General features: G+C 43.3%; 1 protein-coding gene across 2 annotated transcripts in view; it reads left to right on the top strand.

The window, feature by feature from the left end:
• Window positions 1-3,569: 3,569 nt before the first annotated feature.
• Window positions 3,570-23,187, top strand: part of SMYD3 (SET and MYND domain containing 3) — a 612,222-nt gene continuing 592,604 nt past the window's right edge. For both annotated transcript variants that reach the window (XM_075924904.1, XM_075924902.1), the window contains exon 1: window positions 3,570-3,752. In XM_075924904.1, the coding sequence (XP_075781019.1) occupies window positions 3,589-3,752 (164 nt within the window). In that variant the 5' untranslated portion in view covers window positions 3,570-3,588. The remainder of the gene's footprint in view (window positions 3,753-23,187) is intronic.

Raw genomic sequence — 23,187 nt, 5'->3', positions numbered from 1 at the left:
TAATGCCACTTCTCTTCCCCTGTTTCAGCTTTGCCCTGTGAACAATGGTGTGACCAGAGTGGACAAAGTGGCTACGTCTACACTGGCCCCTTTTACGAAAGGGGCATGCTAATTTTAAACTTTGTAATAGGGAAATCCGTAATAGGGAAATTCAAAGTAGGAATAAGAGATCCTCCGGAAAAGGGCTTTATTCCAGAGGATCGGGCCAGTCTAGACGCTTTTTTCCGGCTTTTCCCCAAGCCGGAAAAAAGCGGCGGACATCTTTATTTAAATCCCGCGGGGGATATTTAAATCCCCCGCGGATTTCCCTATTACGAAGTTTAAAATTAGCTTAACCCTTTCGTAAAAGGGGCCATTGTAAACGTAGCCAGTATGTTTAATCCTGGGAAGAGAAGAAATGTTTTTGCAATGCCAAGAATACTAAGGTCTGTTCTGGGCACAGCACAGAGGCTGTGTCTAGACTGCAGGGTTTTTTTCGAAAAAAGTAGGCTTTTTTTAAAAAAAAACTTCACCTGCGTCTAGACTACAGCCGCGTTCTTTCGAAATTAAATTGAAAGAATGCGGCTTTTCTTTCGACGGTGCTACTCCTCATTTCACAAGGAATAATGCCTTTTTTTGAAAGTGCTCTTTCGAAAAAAGGCGCTATGTTATGCAAACTGTGCTTTTTTGAAAGAAAGCATCCAGACTGCCTGGGTGCTCTCTTTCGAAAAAGCGGCTTGCTTTTTCGAAAGTACTGGTTGCAGTCTAGACGTTCTTTTTTGAAAGTATCTTTCAAAAAAGCTTCTTTCGAAAGAGGCTTGCAGTCTAGACGTAGTCAGACAGTAGCAGTGCAAGTTTCTCTGTGCTGTGCTTCTGCCTTTTTCTGGAGGGACACCTCGAAAAGCGAGATAGAAGTTTACTCTCCCTTTGCCTGCTAATGATAACTAAGATTGCTTACAAGTGTGTATTAGTTTTTGTTATGCATGTGTATCTATTAGGAATTTGATTGAGACCATGAATTCATTTCACACTGGCCACAGAACAAAAGCTAACAGCAAAAATATTTTAAATATATCAAAAACAGGAAGCTTGGGAAACAATCAGTGGGACCACAGGATGATTAAGGTACTAAAAAAGCATTTGAGGAAGAAAAGCTGTTGCAGAGAAGCTAAATAATTCTTTGTATTGGTCTTCACTGCAGAGTGTGAAGGAGAGTTCCACACGAGGGATGTTAAATTTTGATCAATCAGCTAATTGAGCAAATGGTTGATGGAATTTTGACTCCATAAGGGGGAGAAAAACTTGCTATCCTGCACCTCTGCCTTTTAAATGTATTAGACCACTGCCTACAACTCTTACTACATTTAAAAGGCAGAGGTGCAGCAGTCGGGACCCGGCACAAGCGGGGACTGCTTGAACGGGAGCCAGCACCATCTCTGAAGAAGGTCAGGGGAGGCAGAGGCACAGCTGGGATATGGCATGAGTGGGGACTGCTTGAGAACTGTGTCCACACTTGTGCCATTTCCCCTGCTGTGCCTCTGCTTCCCCTGCCCCTCTGTGGAGACAGTGCAGGGGGAACCAGCTTTTAAGATGACTTCCCTCAGCACTGGCTCCTACTCCCCCTTTGCTGCCTCTGAGACAGAGACACAAACATTAACTCTGTTATATAGCCTATTGCTTAAATAAGTGCCTATACCCCCATATCTCAAGAAAAGATTAAATTATCTGGATATTTCTAGGGCTTCAAAATCTCAGAAGAACTCAAAAGATTGCCTTTGGCTCTACCTGCCCTTGTGGCTTGGGCCTTCTGTCTTGAGCTACTAATCCAGCATCTTACATAAGCATTAAGGTAGTAGATTTTCAAAGGATCCTAAGATAGATTTGTTGTTTTAAGACACTGTGTCAAAGTCTCAGTAGGCTGTGATGGTGGCTTGTATAGATATGTGAAGAGTTGGCTGCAGGGTTTATTGCAGGGATAGGTTCCTGGGTGAGTGTCTGAGGTGCGATGTGTGGCTGCTGGAAGGAATTTGCTTCACATTAGGGTGTTGTCTGTAGACAAGGATTGGTCTGTCTCCCATTGTCTCTGATGCACTGGAGGGGTTTGAGCTGGGGGGCTATAGGTGATGACTAGTGGTGTTCTGTTATTTTTCTTGTTGGGTCTGTCTTGGATAGGCAGATTCTTGGGAACTGCCTGCTTCTGTCAATTTGTTTCTTCATTTCTCTGGGGTGGCGCGCGCGTGTGTGAGAGAGAGAGAGAAAGAGAGAGAGAGAGAGCGCGCAAATCTGGTTGTATTTTAGGGCTTGGCTGTAAACAATGGATTGTGTGTTGTGACCTAGATGGAATCTAGAGCATATAGGTAAGAATAGGGTGGCAGTCATGTGGCCATCATTTTATTGTACTGTCAAGGAAGTGGATCTCTTGTGTGGACTGTTGCAGGCTAAGGTTGATCCAGGGTGGGTGGGGTGTTAGTTGTTGAAATCCCTATGGAATTCTTCCAGGATCTCTTTCCCATGGGTTCATATGATGATGCCATCAATGTAGTGTAAGCAGAGGGAGGGTGCTAAAGGATCCTCTTTAGCCTCACAACCATCTCCCTAAGCAGATGAAATGATTTTTCTAGCAACTGGCAAATCCATAAAACCTCCCAGCCAGGTGGTAACAGTGTGATGCTGTTGCAAAACAGTGTGATGCTATTGCAAAAAAAGCAAATATGGTTCTAGGTTGTATCAACAGGTGTGTTGTAAGCAAAACTCGTGAAGTCATTCTGCCACTCTACTCTGCACTAGTTAGGCCTCAGCTGGAACACTGTGTCCAGTTCTGGGCGCCACATTTCAAGAAAGATGTGGAGAAATTGGAAAGGGTACAGAGAAGAGCGACAAGAATGATTAAAGGCCTAGAGAACATGACCTATGAAGCCAGGCTTCATGAACTGGGCTTGTTTAGTTTGGAAAAAAGAAGATTAAGGGGGGACATGATAGCGGTTTTCAAATATCTAAAAGGGTGTCACAAGGAGGAAGGCGAAAATTTGTTCCTCTTGGTTTCTGAGGACAGGACAAGGAGTAATGGGCTTAAAGTGCAGCAGGGGAGGTTTAGATTGGACATTAGGAAAAAATTCCTAACTGTCAGGGTGGTCAAATATTGGAATAAATTGCCAAGGGAGGTGGTGGAATCTCCCTCTCTGGAGATATTTAAGAACAGGTTAGATAGACATCTGTCAGGGATGGTGTAGACGGAGCTTGGTCCTGCCTTGAGGGCAGGGGGCTGGACTCGATGACCTCTCGAGGTCCCTTCCAGTCCTATTATTCTATAATTCTATGATCACTACTCTAGGTACCACAGATCTTTGCTCTGCCCTCAGGGGCTTTCTGCCAGGTCAGTGGGGAAGGAAACCCACCCTGAGAGCGGCCAGGGGTGCAGGGAGACCAGCCCCCGCGCAGCCAGGGGCAGCTCAGCAAGCCCCCTCCTCGCCCCCGCGGCGGGGCTTTCTGGCTAGGCCCCAGGACAGAAGCGAGGCCGCGGCGGGCAGGTGCGACTCTGCCCTCACTAAAGATGGCTCCGGCGGCTCCCGGGCCACGTGGGGCGGGGCGGAAGGGGTCGCGGCGCGGGCCATGGAGCCGGGGAGGCTGGAGAAGTTCCCGAGCCCGGGCAGGGGCAGCGGCCTCCGCGCGCTGAAGCGGGCGCGGCCCGGCGAGCTGCTGTACCGGGCCGAGCCCTTCGCCTGCGTCCTCACCAAGCAGCAGCTGGGCGGCGTGTGCGAGCGCTGCCTGCGCAGGTACCTAGCGGGGCCCTTCCTGTCCGCCCGCCTGCTGCCGCTGGCGGCCCCTCCCCACGCGGGGAGGGCTTCCCGCAAACACACCCACCCGCCCCCAGCCCGGCCCGCCCACGCGGCGCCTGACCGCGCCACGGACCTTCCCTGCTCCCCTCCCCCAGTCCCCGCCACGCGTGTGGGACGAAGGCGCCGCCCCGCCGCCCTGGCTGCAGCCCGGAGCCCAGCCCGGGTCCTGGCCCCGAGGCGCGTGTATGCAGCGCCGGGCACTCAGCCTGGCTTGACCGGTGCTAGGAGGGGGAGCGGTGCTAAGGCGAGGGAGGATGAGCGTTTATGTCTACGCTTGGCAGAATTGGATACTTTTTAGTTATTGGACCCACCACTGTGCTTTCATGCAATTTCAGTTTAAATAATCATGCAGCGGTGAAAGTAACTTAACATTTCTTAGGGGTACTATCCTCTTGCAAGAACCCCGGCTCTGTGCCAGCTCTTGAAGTAAGTAAGTAGCTCTCTGCTGGTTTTTGCTGCAACTCAGCTAGTTCTCGCTGTAGCTGCTGCACCTGGGGACACCCTCTTACTTTCATATCAGCATATATGGGAAGTTAGGGGGCAGAGAATAGGGAATTAGTGACAGCTGTTTGCATTCAAAAAGTGGAAGATAGATGATTGTGGAAACCCCAATTGTCAGCATCATGTGTAAACATACACAAACTCGAGTAGCGTTTTCACTTCGCTTATTTGTAAACTGAAATGGCTGGAAATAGTTTTGTGTGTGAGTTGGAAATCAATATTTATCAACAGTTACAGACAATCTGATGCTGCCAAGCCAATTTATAACCATATCTCTCAAATGACCCTGCGTTTAATCTCAAGCTATTTTATGATGCACACAGATGGTATGTCCCTTCACTTTCATTGTGAAATTATTTCCATCAAAGGTAATGAAAATAAGACTATAGAAATAGAAGTTACATCTTTAGTGAAAATACCTAATACATTAATGCAGTCGTTCTCAAACTTCATTGCACAGCAGCCCTCTTCTGACAACAAAAATTACTATCTGACCCCAGGAGAGGGACTGAAACCTGAGTCTGCCTCAGCCCCTCTGTCTAGAGCTGGGGTCCAAATCTGAAGCCCACAGACTACAGTCCTACTCATGCAACCTAAGCCTTGCAGTCCAGGGCTGAAACCTTCCGACATCAGCTTTGGCCCTGGGCCTCAGCAAATCTGATAGCAGCACTGGTGACCCCATTAAAATGAGGTTCTGAGGAGGGATGTTAACTATTGGTTAATTGAATAGTCATATGACCTCATGAAATCTTAGCAGTTACATGCCTAATCAGTAGTCCATGGGGGAAGGCTGGCAGCCAGTGTGCTCCCAGCCTCACTCCCAGGGAGCTCCCTGCGCTGCTGCCTCTGTATCAGAGGCAATCATTATCTACTTGTCAATTTTTTAATTCCTGAAATGATTGTTGATAGACAATAAAAAGCATCTGTGTGATGCCTCATCTTTAAGAATGTGATAAGAACATAAGATGAATGGTAGTTCAGCATCCCTTCTGACAGTAGTTGGTTCCATGTGCTAGAGAAGGAATGAATGGAACAAGGCAATTTATTGCATGATCTGGTTGTCCAGTCCCATCTTGGGGACACAGAGACATGGGGGCTCAGGAGTGACTTCCCCCAAGGTCAGCTAGGATTCAGAGGCAGAGCCAGAAATAGAATGAATGTTTCTTAAATTCCTAGTCCAGTGTTATATCTGCTATACTACACTACCTTCCTTATAATGCAGGGTTGCCAACTCTTATGATCTTTTAGCACAAATCTTCTGATATTTGGTGTTTTTCTTATAGCCCACTTCTTATATTAATGTGATTACCTGAGAATCTTAGCTATAATAGAAGAAAATATTTCTAGACTTCATGGTTGCAAAGGAAAGCTTTAAAGTGTAACTCAGAAACAGCCCAAGAGTTCACAAACTGGAAAGTAATAATTATGGGTTACTTTTATTATTATTTAATTTAGGGCTGTCAAGTGATTCAAAAAATTTATCGCGATTAATTGCACAGTTAAAAAATTTATCATGATTAATGCACTGTTAAATCATAATAAGAATTCAACCCCTCCTGCTCCAGCCCAATGCTCTCACCCCTGCTGCAGAGCCAGGCACCCCCAGCTTCCCTGCTCTAACCCAGTGCCCCTGCCCTCCCCCAGAACTGGGGACATACCCTCTGCCCCACTAGATTAACGCGGTTACTCCGTGGGAGAAGTCAACTCCACCCCCCTCACGCATTGGACCTGCCCTGGGTCTCACTGGAGCTGTTGCCACCACAGCCATGTGCTTTTTCCTCCAGGCGCTGAGGTGCGTGTACAGAGCGGCCATGAGCGGTCCGGGCACATGGCTCCGAACGTTCCATTTGACAGGCACATGCTGCCTCCCCCTCCCTGATCCCCTTTGCAGGGCAAAAGTCCGGATATTTTTTGCCATTTAAAAAAGCTGGACAGATGGAGATTTAACAAGTGAAAACGGGGACATGTCCGGGAAAAACCCTAGATTAACTCGTGTTAAATTTTTTAACATGTTAATTCTGCCCTGTGTTAATCACAGACATAAATAATAGGGCTGTCAATTAATACACATTAATTATTTTGCAAATCTTATTATTTTAGGTAACCTGATAGCTTAGAAATCTGGCTCAGAATTTTTGAACTCTTTGGGTTTGCACTTATGGATTGCATCTCTCAACTTTGGAATATTCAGGACTGATAGTATTTAGTTTTTGCTTCAAATGGCAGATCTTTGGATTGAGAATGAATTTAAGGATGGAGTGGGATTAAACAGAGTTTATAAACAAGTACCCTCTGCTAACTGGTTTCTTTTTTAAAAAAAATTCTTGTTTGTTTGTTTTCATCCAGTTCCAAAGATATGTTTGGCATATCTGTTTTTGGTAACATAACACAGATACATGATCAAGTTATTACAGATTTTACCCCACGGAAACGTACTTTTTTTCCCCTAAAGTCAATAATTTTTTCAGTGATAGAGATGCAGGCGTGTTAGTCTGGTCTAGCTGGAACAAAAGACAGGACTATGCAGCACTTTAAAGACTAACAAGATGGTTTATTAGGTGATGAGCTTTCGTGGGCCAGACCCACTTCCTCAGATCAGTTTGTGGAAGAAAATTGGCATGACCATATATACCAAAGTGACACAATTAAAAAAAAAAAAGTGGAAAAAAAGTGAGTGTTCACTTTTTTTGATTGTTTCACTTTGGTATATATGGTTGTGCCAATTTTTTTCCACAAATTGATCTGAGGAAGTGGGTCTGGTCCATGACAGCTCATCACCTAATAAACCATCTTGTTAGTCTTTAAAGTTCTGCACAATCTTGTCTTTTGTTTCAATAATTTTTTTCAGGATTTCTCTTCCTACCAGGAGTGATATTATTCATTAAAATTGTCTTGCAGACCTTTTTTAACTTGTTAAATATTATTAACTAACTTAGTTTTAAGAAAACTTCAGTACTTAACATATAACAACATGTGCATGTATATTATATAAGTACAATGTTTTAGTTCTTTGTTTCAAAGTTGTAGAAATAAAGCTTGTATACATAATTTAAAAACATATACTTAGAATAGAAATGTGTTTTGTGGGCTTTACGTTATATTTTTAAACAATAAATATCTTGTCTAGTGTTTGCCTAAGGCAGGGCATTTTGCATTTATAAAATAACTGCTGCTTTTTTCTGCGGTTATAGACAAATTCAGTACTTTGCTTTGCCTTCTTGTAACTTTCATCCATTAGGTGGCAGTACAGGAACACAAATAAAAATAGTTGGCATTGTTTTTGAAATTGTCAAAATACTGCACCAAACTTAAATCCAGGATTGTTAGGGGTATGAAATTAGAATTTGAGGCCTAATACTGCAACCCTTAATGCTGCAAATGGTTCCAGTTACTTCCATGTTATTACTTTCATAAGTCTGACAGGATTGGGCCCTTGAATTGTTTAGCATGGGATGTAAAAGAGTAGTCAACTACTCCCTCCCTCCCCCCCCCACCGCCTCTGTATTAGAGGAGGAGTTGGTTCCTCCCAGCAATGTTTCTGCAGTGTTGCCCGCCCACCGCTACCTCTATGGGTGGGGAGAAGGAGGTGCAGTGTCTGCTGCTGTGAAGCCGCCCCTGTCCGCAGCGACCCGGCCGTGGGTAGCGGCTGCTTTGTGGCAGCAGTCCCTGTGCACAGGAGGTCCCAGATCCCCGTTGTCCGTCCCCCCCATGCACAGGGACTGCTGCCAGTTGGGCAGGCAGCCCAGCTCAGTTCCGGTTCGTGTTGGGTGAGGGACAAAACCCTGCTGCAGCTCTGCAATTGAAAATGCTGGAGGAGCCAGGGGGCAGGCTGTATGGCTGCTACTGAGTTTTAAATTGCAGAGCCACAGTAGGGTTTGGTACTGCACTCTGCACGAGCCGGAAGTGAGCTGGGCTGCTTATCGACTAATCAATAGTCAATACAAGTTCCATCTACTACTTGATTAGTTGAATACCCGCATTTTAGCATCCCTAGAAGGTACTGGAGGGCTCAGAGGGTTGGTTGTGGAATACAGAGCCTTTCATATCCAGATCCCACAGTAAGAGGAAGCTGGGATACGCTGGGATGTGTAGGGCAGATCTATACTGAGACTCCCTCTTAGTAGCCCTTCAATTACAAAGTAAGAGAGAGGGAGAGGGGGCTTGTGAGTCTGTCCCAAGACTTCTCCCTTGAGTCTGGCAATGGTGAATTTTCTGTTTTGGGGGAGAGGGCCTGGTTGCAGGCCCATCTCTCCTCCCTTTCTCTCTTGACAAATCAAAGCAGTAGGAAGAAGAGTGTTCAGGCCTGGGTTGCCTGTTGAGCTATCCTGCACTTGACACCCATCAGCCACCTTGTGGACAATGACATCTTTTTGAAAGATGTCCCTTTCTTGACTTATATCTAGGCTGCCTAGGATCCTGTTGGGTGGAAAATTCTTCCCAGTGGCATTTCTCTCTTGGCTCTCAGCATGGTCTTGTTCTGGATAGGGATGTGAGCGAGTAGTCAACTGCCCCATGAGCCTAGGTGGGGAACTGGGACCCCCACGGACAGGGGCTGCTGGACCTGGCTCAGTTGCAGCTCACGCTGGGTCTGAGACCTACCCCTGCTGCAGCTCTGTAATTTAAATGTAGTAGGAGTTGGGTTACCTGCCTGCCTGGCTCTTAGTACATTTAAACTGCAGAGCAGCAGTGGGGGAGAGGGATGGGTAGGTCCTGGACCTGGTTTGAGCCAGGACTGAGGCTTCCTCCCTTATCAGCTAATTGTGTAGTTGATAGAAATTATGTTGATTACACAATTAGTTAATTACTTGCTTCCTAACCTCCACAGTTCCAGAGGGAGCTGTAGTGAGGAAGAGACTTAGATGCTGCTTCTCCTTCCTTCCCTCCAATATTGGAGGTCTACGTGTGTGTTGTGGGGGGAGGGAGGTGTTTCTCCTCAGACTTCCTTAATACTGCTGCAGATTCTTTGGGGATGAGATGGCACAAAGCTTCCTTTCTTCATCATCGTCATCATCTCAGGGCTGCCATAGGCTCTTCAGACAGCTCCTGCTGATGATGTTACAGTGCACCTGGGAGAGGGGTAGGGATTCCTGAGGGGCAGGGAAGGAATAAAAACAGATACATTTCCCCATGATTGTCCATTTGTTCACCAGGCCTATCATTTATGAGAAATGAGGGGTAGTAAAAATATGACCACAGCGACATCTGAAGGACACTGTATGTCAAATCTTGTCTTGGTGGCATAATGATCACGTTCCCATCAGTGATATGGACAATGGACTGTGAGCTATTGGAACAGTTGTATTATTTTGCAAGAAATATTTTCAGAATTAAGATAAATAGCAATATGTGCTTCCGAGGCTGGATTTAAGCCTTTGCTTAACATGACTTATATGTCCGACAACAGTAATTAATCTTACATGTCCTTGATATGTAGTAAAACGTCACAGGCCTGTGTTCAAGACTGCAACCCAGACTTCTGGGAGTAACCCTTGCAGTGTGCTTGGCCCCAAGGACCCACATATTTCCACAGAGGTCCCACGCTTCCAAGACTAGGACTTTCTGCTCTCTACAGCGAATTCAGCCAAGCCAGACTCCTGTAGGAAGCTTGTATTGTGACCTTTCCAGGTGTAGTGCTCTCAGTGGGTCTCAGTAGTGACACAGGTAGCCTCTCAAAACAAGAGAACCATTTATGAGTCACCTGGCACACACAATCTGAAAGTCAGGAGACTAGCAGAGATAAATGAAGGTTAAAGCATAGTTGATTCTGGGTAGCCTAGATACCTGACCAGGTTGTCATGGACCTATGTTCAGGCTCTGTTTGTCTTTTTGTTTGCTCCTTAGTCAGTTCCCAGATGAGAGAGCCACGACTGTCCAGAAGTCAACCCTTTATCTCCCTCCCTCACACCTTCTAATTTTTTGTTCTCAAAGTGGTGTCTTTGCTCAGCGTCGCAGGTGAGAGGCAAGGAAGCCTATCTCCTTCTGGGTTGTTGGTTCTTAGGGAGCAATGTCTTGGTGAATATGTTTGGTATTGTCTTTTGGAATTTTCCGCTAATATGGGGTTGGTTTCAGCCAGTCCTTTTTATTGACCCAATCAGGCTCAGATAACTAGTTCCCTTCCCACAGATCTCTTAGCCTGCCTTTAGAGCAAGCATAGTTCTTTTTTCATCACTGGGTAGTAGTCATGTAAGATAGAGGAGAAACTAAGGTATACACAGGCATCTTTAAAATATTATAGAAAATTCCTGCCTCATCAGCACCACAAGACAATTCTCTGCATTAGTAAAAATGCCACCACCAAAATAAGATGGGGAATCTATGATTTTCAGTCTTAATTTTTCTTTATGGGTAAATTATTATTTTGCATTTACAAAATTAAAATCAGTGCTATGAGGGATTAGTAAGTACTTAGCATTTGTCCAAGTGTTATTCAATGGTAATATGCAGGGACAAAACTAGCATTAGTTTTTCCCTGAGAAAGCAGGAGAATTTCATTTTATACCAGTACTGGAAGTTGTATATTGTATTAGAAAGTTCATACATGTTTTTAAAAATGGGTGTGATAATGATGTTTGTTCTCTTGACATGGGAAATTATTCTAATTTATCATTATTTATTATTTGTATTGTTATTGCACTCAATGGCCTTACTCAGTCAAGGGCCCTTTTGTGCTCTGCCCTATACAATTGAATAGGCAATTCCTGTCCTGAAATATTTGTAGTCGAGTTCAAGGTGGGATGTTATAATTGTTCTTAATCGTTTAAAAGTTTATTAGATAAATGTCAACAGTCTCCTCTAGCACTCAACCCACCCTTGTACCAGTTCAAGCAGCAACTTTAATCCTATGCAGGCAAGATTTCCAAGTTTTAAATACTATTCCAGCAATATTCATCACCAGAATAATAATTTGCCTAGGTGGTTAGGACTCTTTTAATGAATATCAAAGTTCAACGAATGGCTTCTATCTTTCTGCCTAAATTAATCCATATGGAGCAGAAAATATTTTGCTCGTTGGGATCCATCTTTTGATAAGAGGTTCTGTTACTTGAAATAATGCAAGAGCATTAAGGTGTGGACTGTCTTCCCACTTGTTTTTTCTGGCTCACAGAAGATATAGAAGCTGTGAAAAACAAAATATGAGATAAAACAGTCCAGGATCATTTGGATTTGAAAAAAGAAGAGGAGGAGGAGACATAATAAGAGGTAAAAAAAATCACTCAAGTAGAGAAGATTAGGTAGGCAGATAGATTAAGCTATTCTGTTGCACCTTTGGAGGGATGGTTACAAGATTGGTACGATTGCAGTGGCAGCGAGGCTGTAACCAAAGGAACAGAGCTGCTCTGCTCTTGATATGAAGCTTGTAGTACACCTCCTTTCCTTGTACAGCGTATGTCATTTGTGGCTACCCAAGTTGCATGGAGGAGAGACATGATTTAGCCCTACATGATGTCAGTCCAGTCTCTGTCTTTCAGGTTGTTTTATATCCCCAAGGGATTTACTGCCATTAGCTTCACACCAGGTGAAATATTGTACAGAGGTTTTCTCATATTCCATAGTAAGAGGAAGATAAATGTTTCATAGGTAAGTAATACTTAAGTAATTTCTTGCTTCTCAGTTCTAGTTCTAGTTTTTTCTGTTGCAGAAGTTTTAAAAAATGTAGACAGACCAAATTTTGCTACTAATGTCAAGGGATGGGCTTAATGCAGGGGTGGGCAAATGCTGGGCAGGGTGCCCATGGCAGGTCCCCACACTACCATATTTAAAATTTAAAATAAAATTATAAAAATTAAAATAAAATTAATGCAGATTGCCTATCTCCTAGAACTGGAAGGGACCTTGAAAGGTCATCGAGACATTTACGTGTGCCTTTGCAGGTATCGGGAATTGCAACACCTGTTGGCTGTGGAGCGCTGTTCCTGGCCAATGGGAACTGCGATCGCCTCTATCTGCGAAGGTGAAGGAAAATACCACTGCCATTTTATTGTCCACCCTTGGCTTAATGCCTGCAATCATACTTTACATTATGCTTCCCTGCAGCTAGCAGACCATTCTATTTATAGGCTAGAGATAAATTTTGAATCTTACCTAGGGGTTTCCTGATGAGCATAGAATGAAAAACAAGTGGAACAATAAATTCAGCACCAGTGCATAATTACTGTACCAACTAAAACTATAATCCTCTATTCATAAAATATTTAGCTCTCATATTTATCATTTTAATTACTAGCCTCATCCAACTCAGATTTCATTCTGAAATTAGATTGATAGTTGGTGTTTGATTTTATAGGATATTTTAAAGTAAATAATCAGTGTAGCCTTTGTATTTCAGAGCACCCAATTCTGTAGACTATACACAGGAAATATTCTTATTGAGTATGGGGTTAGGGGAAGATGAAGAGTTGCTTGTGCAACCATACAGGCTTTGGGACCTTTGTATGCTAAACAAGTGTATAGTCTTGTTGTCAGCATTCAAAAATAAAATAGAAGCTGAACATAGGGACTATATGTAACTAGCACAGGGTATAGTCTAGGAACATAAGACCCGAATAGGGAAAAGAACTCAACAGTGAGACTGGGTGGATGGGTGAAAGAGAGTGCCATATTTCCCTATAACTGCAACTCCTTTTTAAGTTAAAAAGAATGTCTGGCTGGTATGAATTTGCACATGCGATCTTAAAAGGTCGTCTGTGAGACAAAGTGAAGAAGTTCTTGGCTGAAGAGAACAGTCTTGTGAATATGGGAGAAGATCACTCTGAGGTGGTCTTGATAAAGTTTGATCCTTGAAAGAGAAAGATGCATGTTTTGTGCAGTGGTGCTAAAGAGATTCAGAAAGTGGAATATGAATTCCCCATTCAAAACCTTTTCAACCAAAAACCCCTTTATATTAGCTATATGCACCCAATATTTGTGCTACAGTACTATATAGATAATGATTGTAAATCAGGGGTGGGGAACCTAAGACCCCAGGGCTGGATGGGAGCTCCCATCTTGCCTGGATCCTGGTCCCCGAGGCTCGGGGTTCCCCCCCAGCATTGGGAAGCCCGGGGTGGAATTCCAGCCCCCCCACTAGCTCAGACTGGGGTAGGAGCATGCAGAATCTACCAGCCTGAGCCCTCCTAGGCTCTGGTGTGCAAAGGAAATGCAGGGCGCATTTCTCCTTCTCAGCTGGGGGGCCATGTCAGTGAGGGTTTGATTTTTCTTCTTTCTTCTCACTTGTATGTGTCCCCCAACTGATTTTTTTTCTGTGGGTCAGTGGCCCCCAACCCAAAAAAGATTCCCAAACCCTGCTATAGATAGTATGCGGGCAGGGGGGAGGGAAGGGGGAAAGAGTGGGGGGAGAGAGAGGGAGAAATGGCCCTAGAGCCCAGTGAATCTAAAGGGCCTGGGGTTTCTAATTGCGGCTGCTGCAGGCCCTTTGGAGTTGCCATGGTGCTACTGCCCAGTGCCATGCATTCTGGGTGGTTCTGAAGGCCATGGGGTGGGGAAGTGCTGTACCTCTGGGCAGTGCTGGGGACTGGCTGCCCTGAACCTGCCCTTTCTTCCTGATGTTCCACCTCTTATGGTCACATGGAACTTCTTTACCTCCTCCTCCAGAAATTGCCAGGGGGCCTGGCAGTCCTTTTGGCTCTTTCATATAGGGAGAAATGAAGATTGGAAACAATGGCCAAGCTTAATTGAGAATGACATAGTACAGGTTGAACCTTCCTTCTCCAGCACCCTCGGAACAGAAGTGGCCTGAACAAGGCAATTTGCGAGACCAGGGGAGGTCAGGCATCCGGGCTTTCCCAGGGCTCCCCTCCTGGCAGCTGCCCTGGGAGAATCCAGAGGCTTGACCTCCTTCAGCTCACCTGCCTGGGTCTGCTGCCCCCAGCCTGCTCGCAGGGCTCTGGTCCCTGCCCTCAGCCCTGTGGCGGTGGCATCTGCTCCTGAGGTTCCTTAGCCCCACAAGCGGCAGCAGCTGTTCCCAGGGTTCCCTAGCTCTGTGCATTGTGGCAGCAGCTGCTCCCACGGCTCTCTACCCCCAGGTCACAATACCCAAGGATGTTGCCTGACCAGGGAGTCCTGGACAAGAGATGTTGAACCTATAGTAGAAACTGGGAGGCTCACGGAGTGGGGTTTGATTTGTTGTTTTAGATGGAGCGTTAGGAGACATAGTCAGAAGGAAGAGAAGGCTCTTGAGATGGGATTTGAAGCATTATAAAAAGTTGGCACAGAATGACTATTCCAGACAGAAGTGCAGGATATTAGTTCTGTGACTGTAAGAGTAGGGATTTTCTGGGTCCCTGCATGCTCACCATTGACTAGAGTGGATTTTCTGTTCTCCCCGATCATGTAGAAATGTCTTTTTTTTTTTTTTTTACCCTAGGCTGGATTTAGCCTCTTCCCCCCTCAGCTTGAGCTTCTCTGCTTCCAAATGGAGCAGACATCAGGATTCAGTTCTCTCTAGCAAAATTGCCCCCCCCCCAAAAAAAAAAATCCTTCCAAAAACATGGGTTTTTTTCCTGCAGGTTTGAACTTGAGCCTACCTAGCTCTTGCAGAAAAAGTTACCTGTGGGGCTTGAAACAGGGCATTATGAATATTACTTCAAACTTTTTCTCTGCTCTGAATCTAGCTCATGTCCCATACAGTCTGTCCAGCACCTCAAACTACTTGGTCATTTTCAAGCTCAGCATGGCCCAAAATAGTTCTTCCTAAACCCTACTTCATATCTTCATTATGATAACCCCATCTGCCTCCTTGAAATCTAGGGTCCATTTCTCCTTCTTTTCCACACACATCCAGGCTGTTACTGTGCACATTTTAATCCCCTGCAGCCTCAACTTTCGGAATGCCCTGCACCTTACGTCTTTATGGTGCCAAGCTGAACCTGTCTGGTCCATCTGAAAAACTTGCTGCCCTGATATTCTTCCTTACAAATAATTTTGGCCTTCCCACTCCTCTTCTTGGAATCACTTCCCTTGTGCTTCACTATGCTGTGCATCAGTTTAATGTCACTGAGTTCAATGCCAGAAGGGACCATCAGGTCATCCAGGCTGGCCTCCTGTATGTCCCAGGCCACTACACACCACACAGCCCTCTCCACATTGACTGGAGCAACCAGAGTTAAAATGAAGTATTGCAACCCTCAGGAGGCTAAATTGTGCCATGTCAAAGGTAGAGAACAGGAGGGGCTGAGGTGCGCCAATGCCCGAAGCTCTGGCAATGACAGGGGACCGATTAAATGAGAGACACCCAAATGACCTTAGCAACTCCTTGTTCTTCCTTTTAAAACTCTCCATTTCTCAGCTGCTGCCTATATCTCAGTCTCCATCATGCTTTATATTGAGTTATAATCTATGTGGGCTATAAATCAGTATTCCTATTAGGTTTTGAAAGTGTGCTGGACTATTTATTTATTTTTTATTTTTTGGTTTGGAGAGGGGTGGATGGATGATGGAGGATATATTTACATATAGATCTATTCACTAAATTTGGGTGTCCAGACAAATTTATTAACATCATTCAGCAGTTTGCTGAAGGAATGGCTGGAAGAGTGAGCATGGATGACAATTTAACAGATCCATTTCTAATCATGACTGGGGTGAAACAAGGATGCGTGTTCATGCTTAGCCTTTTTAGTCTATTTTCTGCAAAGCTGGAGGAAGTTCTTTTGTGAGTTTTCAAATGGAACCTTTATACCCTTTCACACTGGTAAACACTTGAATCTTTCTCATCTGCATGCAGACACCAAGGTGATAGAGACATAGATTCAGGAACTGTTCTCTGCTAGTGATTGTGCCTTGATGGCGCACTTGAAATATCAGCAAAAGATCTGAGAAAACAGCTTTGCTGCACTGGCTCAGAAGCTTTCCATAACCAACAGCTGAAAGAAAACTCAGGTTACATGCTAGCCAGCAACTCAACAACCTCGTCATGACATGTCAGTAAACTCAGAAGATACCATGCTCCAGAGCCTTCAAACAGTTTGCTGATCTAAGCAGAATGTTAAACTATGAAGTGACAAATGACAAAGAAATCAAGGCAGCAAATTAAGAAAGCTAGCACCGCTCACAGTAGTCTCTGTCACCAAATTTGGAGCAACAAGGATTTTGTCTATGGTCAAAAACAAAGGCCTTAGTGGTGTTGTGATCACAATGTTGCTGTCCAGGTATAAAGCATAGACCTGCTCTCAGTGGCACATTAACAATCTTAACTGTTCCATTTGCAACAACTAGTATATTTGCTGGGCATCACTTCCCAGGACTGGGTTTCCAGCACAGAAGTCCTGGTGAAAGCTGATTTGGTCGAAATCAAGGCTTATTTGATCTACATCCAGTTAAGGTGGACTGGCCGTGTAATTTGTATGCCTGAGACAAGAATTCTTTGTGATATGGCAAATGTAACATATTTCACTTTGATTACTAATTTCTCCTCATATTTGTGATCTATGGGCACACAGTGTCTTCATGTGTTATAGATATGCCTTTTGTATATCTAGTTCTGTGTCTGTAATGTCTCATGTATGTATAAAGTTTACTGTGTAAATATGGAGTGTGAACAGCTGGAAGCACAGAGCCAGCCATGGAAACAATAAGTGGCTCAATCAACCCAGTTAAGCAAATGGCTCTGTGACCTACAGTTTGTTACAGAATGATAGTTAATCACATCATAGTTAAAGATTCAACAGCGTTTCTATTTAAAGCTGCATTTTCAAATCTCTCAAAAATTCATATTATTAGTCAGATATACATGATAAATGGTATGCCACTCCAGAGCCTGGAGAAAGGTTAAGGTTGCAAGTTTTTAAATGACAGAGGAAATTCATATTGGATGAGCAAGCTATCTGTCAGGATGTTCTCCAGAAGCTATTCTCTTTTTAATCAAAATACGACTCCCGCTTCCCCCAAAGAGGAAAAACAAAACCGACAATCCCCTTCTTCACCACACGCTGAGTAAAAAGTAGGGTGAAGACTGAAAGAAAAGGGAAAAAAGAATTTTTTGTTTAATAAGAAACCATTTAGTGCCTGTATTTTAAAAGAGCTGTAAAGTAAATCTGGTTTTTAGCATTGTAAAAATTTGGTTCTACTATATAGCTTCTCATTTAGTGCGAATATGTTATGTGTTCTTTTGCATTTTTTGTACTGAATTTCATCTTATTTCTTGAGACTATTTCTTCAGTTTGTCCACATAGTTTTGAATTTTAGTCCTACCCTCCAAAGCACTTTCAACCCCCTCCCCACTGCTTGGTCTTGTCCACAGACTTTAAGTGTTACTCTTTGCCATTACCAAAATTATTGATGAAGATACTGAACTGAACCTTGCAGAGCCCCACTTGATATGCCCTTCCAGCTTGACTGTGGATAATTGATAACTTCTCTCTGGGAATAGTTTTCCATCTATATAGATCATAAGAATACAGGAAGCTAGTACAGGGTAGATTTATATCCTAGCTTGTTGCAAACTAAATGTTTATGTAGACAAGCCCTAAATTTGGATCTTCACTGTGCAGCTTGCTGCAATCTCCAAAATGGGTTGACCCCAGTCCTAAAACTGGGAGGATGTCTAAAGAGAAAGAATGGATATAATTTTAAAAGTGACTAAGAAGCCTAAATCCCCTTGACTTGAATGACAGTTGGGGTCCTAAGTGCCTTTCATTTTGGAAAATGGAACTTTGACTCCTCAGTCACTTTTGTAAAATGTTACCCTCTCTTTATCTTAAAGCTGTCGTGTTGGTTGAGATTGATGTACAACAGATGGAAAAGCAATGAGAATTATTTTTCTTGTAATATTGAATGAAACTCAACACAAGATGATAAATTAATTTGTATTTCCTGGCCAGGAAGAGGGAATGAAAAGTGTATTGGTTAAAATGTACATGACATCAATCATGAAACAATTACACCAATAAAGTATATTTTATTGCTCACATTTCTCCAGCATAGAACCACTAATGTATGGTAGGCTTACTGCTAAAACTATTACTTAGGTCTGATTGCCAAAAAGTAAGTATAGTATAGTATCTGTTACTCTAAGAATGTTACTTTCCTTGGCTGAGACTATAGCTGAATTATTCTGATTAGCTCTAAGAGGAGCAATAAATATGCCTGGCACAAATGCTGTTTCAGTAATGGCAAGTCAATTATAGATGCTCTTAGCTGGCAGTCTCTTTTACAGCTATAAGTTAATCTTGCCACTCTCTGGCTAATAGATATTTTAGCATTTTGTTTATTAGTTGTACAACATACTAGTGGGCTTTCCCTTTCATCCTCTCACCTGATTCTTGTAATTCAGACAGAAAGCGGAAAACCAGAAGTCTGAGGTTCAAATAATGCAGTGCTTGTTAGGGTTAGTTTCCAAGCAAGCATATTCGGAAGCCCTTCACACTAGGGATGTGAATGAGTAGTCAACTAGTCGATTAACTGATAAGCCTAGGCTTATCGGTTAATCTAGTCGACTACTCGCATTTCCCCCTTCCCACTGCCTCTGTATCAGAGGCAGCAGGGGAGAGGGGAGCAGGAGCTGGTGTTGGGGGAGCTGGCTTGAAAGCCAGTTCCCCTGCAGCACTAGCTCCTCGGTGCCACCTGTCCCCGCCCCTGCACTGCTACCTCTGTCTGGGACCCCCTGTGGCCAGAGGCTGCTGCTGTGAAGCAGCCTCTGTCTGTGGCCAGCCCGGGCTACCGCAGCCAGATGCTGCTTCGGGGCGACCACCTCTTCTCCCTCCTCCTCCAGCAGCCTCTGTACATGGAGAGCTCAGAACCCCCCAACAGACAGGCAGCAACATGGGGTGGCCGGCAGCTGGTCTGCAAGTGGAGGTGGTTTTTAAACTGGCTCCGCTCATGGACTGGCTTCCGCCTGGCACCCTGTGCTGCTGCCTCTGATAGAGGGGCTGGATGGCATTGGCTGCTGGTCCTGCTTCTGGGGACTAACCAGAATAATCAACTAACTGGTAAGAATTCATATGGTTAGTCAACTATTCAATTGACCAATAGCTAATTAATTGGTAGCTGACATCCCTGCTTCACACCTGTCAGGCTTATCTCTATATGCCAATAGAGGCTGTTCCCCCGTGTTCCATTCCCAGCTCTGATGCTGCAGAGCACTTGCCCCGTGTACCTCTTCCCAGAGCCTTACTTGTATTCCTGATCCTTGTTCCCTATTCCCATTTTGCCCTTCTAACCGAACGTGATTCCATTTCCTCCTCCTAAAGTTTGACCTCAGTTTATATAGTAAAATTTGAGATCTTCTCAACTAAAGCAATCATTTTACTGACCTTTTATTAACCAATCCTAATGTGTTTTAATGTAATGCCTGGGTCAAATGTATCCCCCAACTTTGATTTTATACCCAGCAAAATTAATTATGTAGCAGACAGAAACAATTAAAGAACCAGGCAGAGACCATACAGGTTACAATAGAAAAGTGAGAACCATAAAGACAAAACAATAAAGAAACAAGGGTTTCACAACTATTGATAAGCAAGTTCTTGCCAGACAGAAAGGTATCCTACCAAATTTTCTTCAAACATTCTGGAATCTTTCCTTTATCTGGAGGTGTTAGATTGTATTGCCTTCTTAACAGCCTAATATTACATTACATTTTCCATGGTGACCAACACACTGGCCACTAGACACCTGTGGCTATTTGGGCGGTTGAGTGTGGCTATTTGGCATGGATAATGTGGCTATTTGTCCGGTAGAGTGTGGCTAGTTTGCTGTAGCAATAGACACTAGTGGCTACTGTTTCAGAACTGATTTGACACCATGACCTTATTTCAATGTGATTGGTTTGGAATGTGAGGATGACTGTGTGCTTCCTAGCTTATGGCTGCCCCTGATGCTTAGCCAAAGAACAAGGCCTCAGACTGTCATAGTGGGAAAAGACCCATACACAAGAAGGCTTACGATTTTGATTCTTTGTTTTATACCTATTTAACTAGCTAGATGATTAGGATACACCTACATTCTTAAAGTATAGGCCTTTACAGGCAGGCCTGAACATCTGTATTCCAACAGTACAGTTTGTATATTGCTCATACAATAGTGGCTTATAGTTTCTCTTACAAGTCTTGACTACATTGGTAGTTATTTTGGTTGAATTAAGCTAATTATCCTCTATGGACAATTCCTTGTTTCTTAACAAACCTAATTAGAATTGTAATGAAACATTCTAAAGAGTACTGAGATGTATACACAACTTTTTGCTTTAAAGACCTTTTGAGGGGTACAGTTGGAACTGTTTGTTCAAGCTTAAATTTTCAATAAGCTGGGGTGACAGCACGCAGGTCTCAGAGATTTACATCATCACTGTAGTGAATAGTTTTGAGCTGTTATTCTCTTCTGATTCTGTTTGTCAGGTAAGTCATTATTGTATGTTCAAAAAGATGGTGCTTTTTGCATTCAGGAAAAATGGATCCCAGCCATGTTGTTTGGTAACACAGGGAGATTGCTTTAGATCAGAAACTATAGACAGGAATTTTTAGATTCCAGCTGGCTAATTTAACTACTACTTATGTTATGCATAACCATTTCTATTATTATTACCCAGTATCTCTTAAATTTTTGATAATACATTTAGGATTATTTTCACTATAGCTCTGGGCACTGGTGTCATAAAGGACCTGATCCTGAGTGTAGCAGTCAAGCCATCTATACACTGTTCTCTTGTGGACAGCTAACCTGGTGATTTCTGTAAGTGTCTCATGACAGGGGCTGGATACTACAGGGGTGTGCTTTCAGTGGGTCTCGGCATCTGGGGTGTACTATTGTTGCCTGCAAGGCAAAGTAAGGGCTGTCAGAGCCATGAGGAGATGGTTTGTGTAGCTAAAACACTGGTAGTGCCTGGGAGCAGATATCCAATTAAGCACAAGCATGTCTCTCTCTTCGGGAGGGAGTTAGACTATCAAGGTGACTCAGTCCTGGGCATCCTAAAAGACTATCACACCTTTTCCTCTGGAGACTGATAAATTGTATGTGTTATTTTATGACTCTTGCAGTTTTAGTTGCTGGTGATGGAATTAATGATCATTTTTGTTTATGTTCATTCAGGTGTCAATTACAAAATTCATTTAAAATTTGTTCATAACAAAGAGTAGAAATGTTTGTTTTCAACAGAAGACTATGCGCTCTTTCTCCCCCTCCCTCAAATCACAACAGACAATGATTTGGCACCAATTCTTAAATCCCTATATATAAGGCCATTTAAACACTGATCCATTTTATGTACTGAATGTGACAATTTTTAAAAATCCATTTTATTTTTCAAATACACAGCACAAGTGACTTTGTATCTCCCTCTCTCCCTTTTGCTATAAATTCTTTGAGGCATGAAATAGCCTGCCAGTTGTCGGTTGCACTCAGAAGTTAATGAATGGTTATCAATTTATCATGGGTAATAACCTAGCTACAAATTGTAATGAATGCATCATATCGTTCCCTAGAAATTTTGCCTGAAGAAAATACCTTGCCAACTGTAGCAGGTTTAGTAATACACTGTAATAGAGCTTGTGATTTCCCCTTCCCACCGCCTCAAAATTAAAAAAATAAAATGCAGTATTCACTTCATTTTTCTGCCCCTTCCTACTGGTGGTCAAGGTGGATACCTGTCATATAAGTGTTTTCATTTTTTTTTACCACAGCACTTTTTAGCACAGAGTATATTTTGGCTTTATCCTTTGAAGTGATGAACACCTCAACTCTCATTGAATCAGTGGGCACAGAGGGCACACAGCTCCTGGTAGAATGGGGCCCTTAGTAGTCTAGTGTGTCCTTGATAAATTTGTATCTCCCATTGATGTTGTTGGAGTTGTGGGCCCCACCTGAGGGGAAGCTAAACTGCTGCAGACACAATCCCACAGTCCCCACTCAGGCAAAACTCCCACTGATGTCAATTTAAGAGTTAATTTTTCCCCCCTTTAATTCCTAAGTCTGATACAATTAGTGCTATATTTTATACTACATTATACTATATATATAGATAGAGTGTTCTGTTCTACATTTTGGGATATACCTATTACAGTTACTCTGGGTTTATTTAAAAAATAATGTTCCACTGCGAAACAAGTTCTGTTGTAGCAGAATATAAATTAATAATACTATGTGCTACAAGAGAAATAATATCTAATGTTGGAAACAGACCTTCAAATCAATTTGCAGCTTGGTACAGTAATCACTTTTACTTTGCATAATAAACTTGGTACAGTAATCACTTTTAATCTTGGGCTCATGGGAGAAACGTTCATATAAAATGTGACCTCACAGTTACTGGAACAGCATTACAGTGTGCTTAGATTTTTTTTCTTTTACTTCACATAAGGATTTTGCCATGCTTCACATAATTTATGTGCCTGACAAAGGCTCAAAGGCTAAAGAAAGATACGAACACTTGTTTTATATTCACAGTAAGTGTAAATGAGGTGTGGTTTACTACCTTCTCTGTAGTAAATGTGCTCCATGTTTCGAACCTAGTTTTTGAGTCGGGTGAGGATTCAGAATTGTGTAGTCAAATTCCATTGCCTACTTCAACAGTGGTTTTCTGAAATAAAAAAAAACAATCTGCAGAAGCAAGGAAGAATGTACACATCTGAATCTTGCCACTGTGTTAATTAAAGAGGTAATGATTGGTTGTGGGAGGGAAGTAAAGCTGCTCTGCTGAATAAATAAATAATTCTCTGAGATGGGGGTTCTTAAACTTTATTGCACCATGACCCCTTCTGATAACAAACATTACAACATCATCCTAGAAAGGGGGACTGAACTAGGGTTGCCAAATACTTTAACAAAAAATCCCGGACATGGTTGGGGGGGAGGGGATTGGTTGAGCAAAAAAAAAAAATCGCTGCGCCTTTAAATTACCTTGTCTCCCCCTACCTCCCCCCATCAGACGTGGCAGGGGAAA

This window comes from Pelodiscus sinensis, chromosome 3 (genome assembly GCF_049634645.1).
Source record: "Pelodiscus sinensis isolate JC-2024 chromosome 3, ASM4963464v1, whole genome shotgun sequence".
Taxonomy (NCBI): domain Eukaryota; kingdom Metazoa; phylum Chordata; order Testudines; family Trionychidae; genus Pelodiscus; species Pelodiscus sinensis.
Note: the sequence above shows the minus strand (reverse complement) of the source record. Positions and strands in the feature narration are given on the sequence as shown.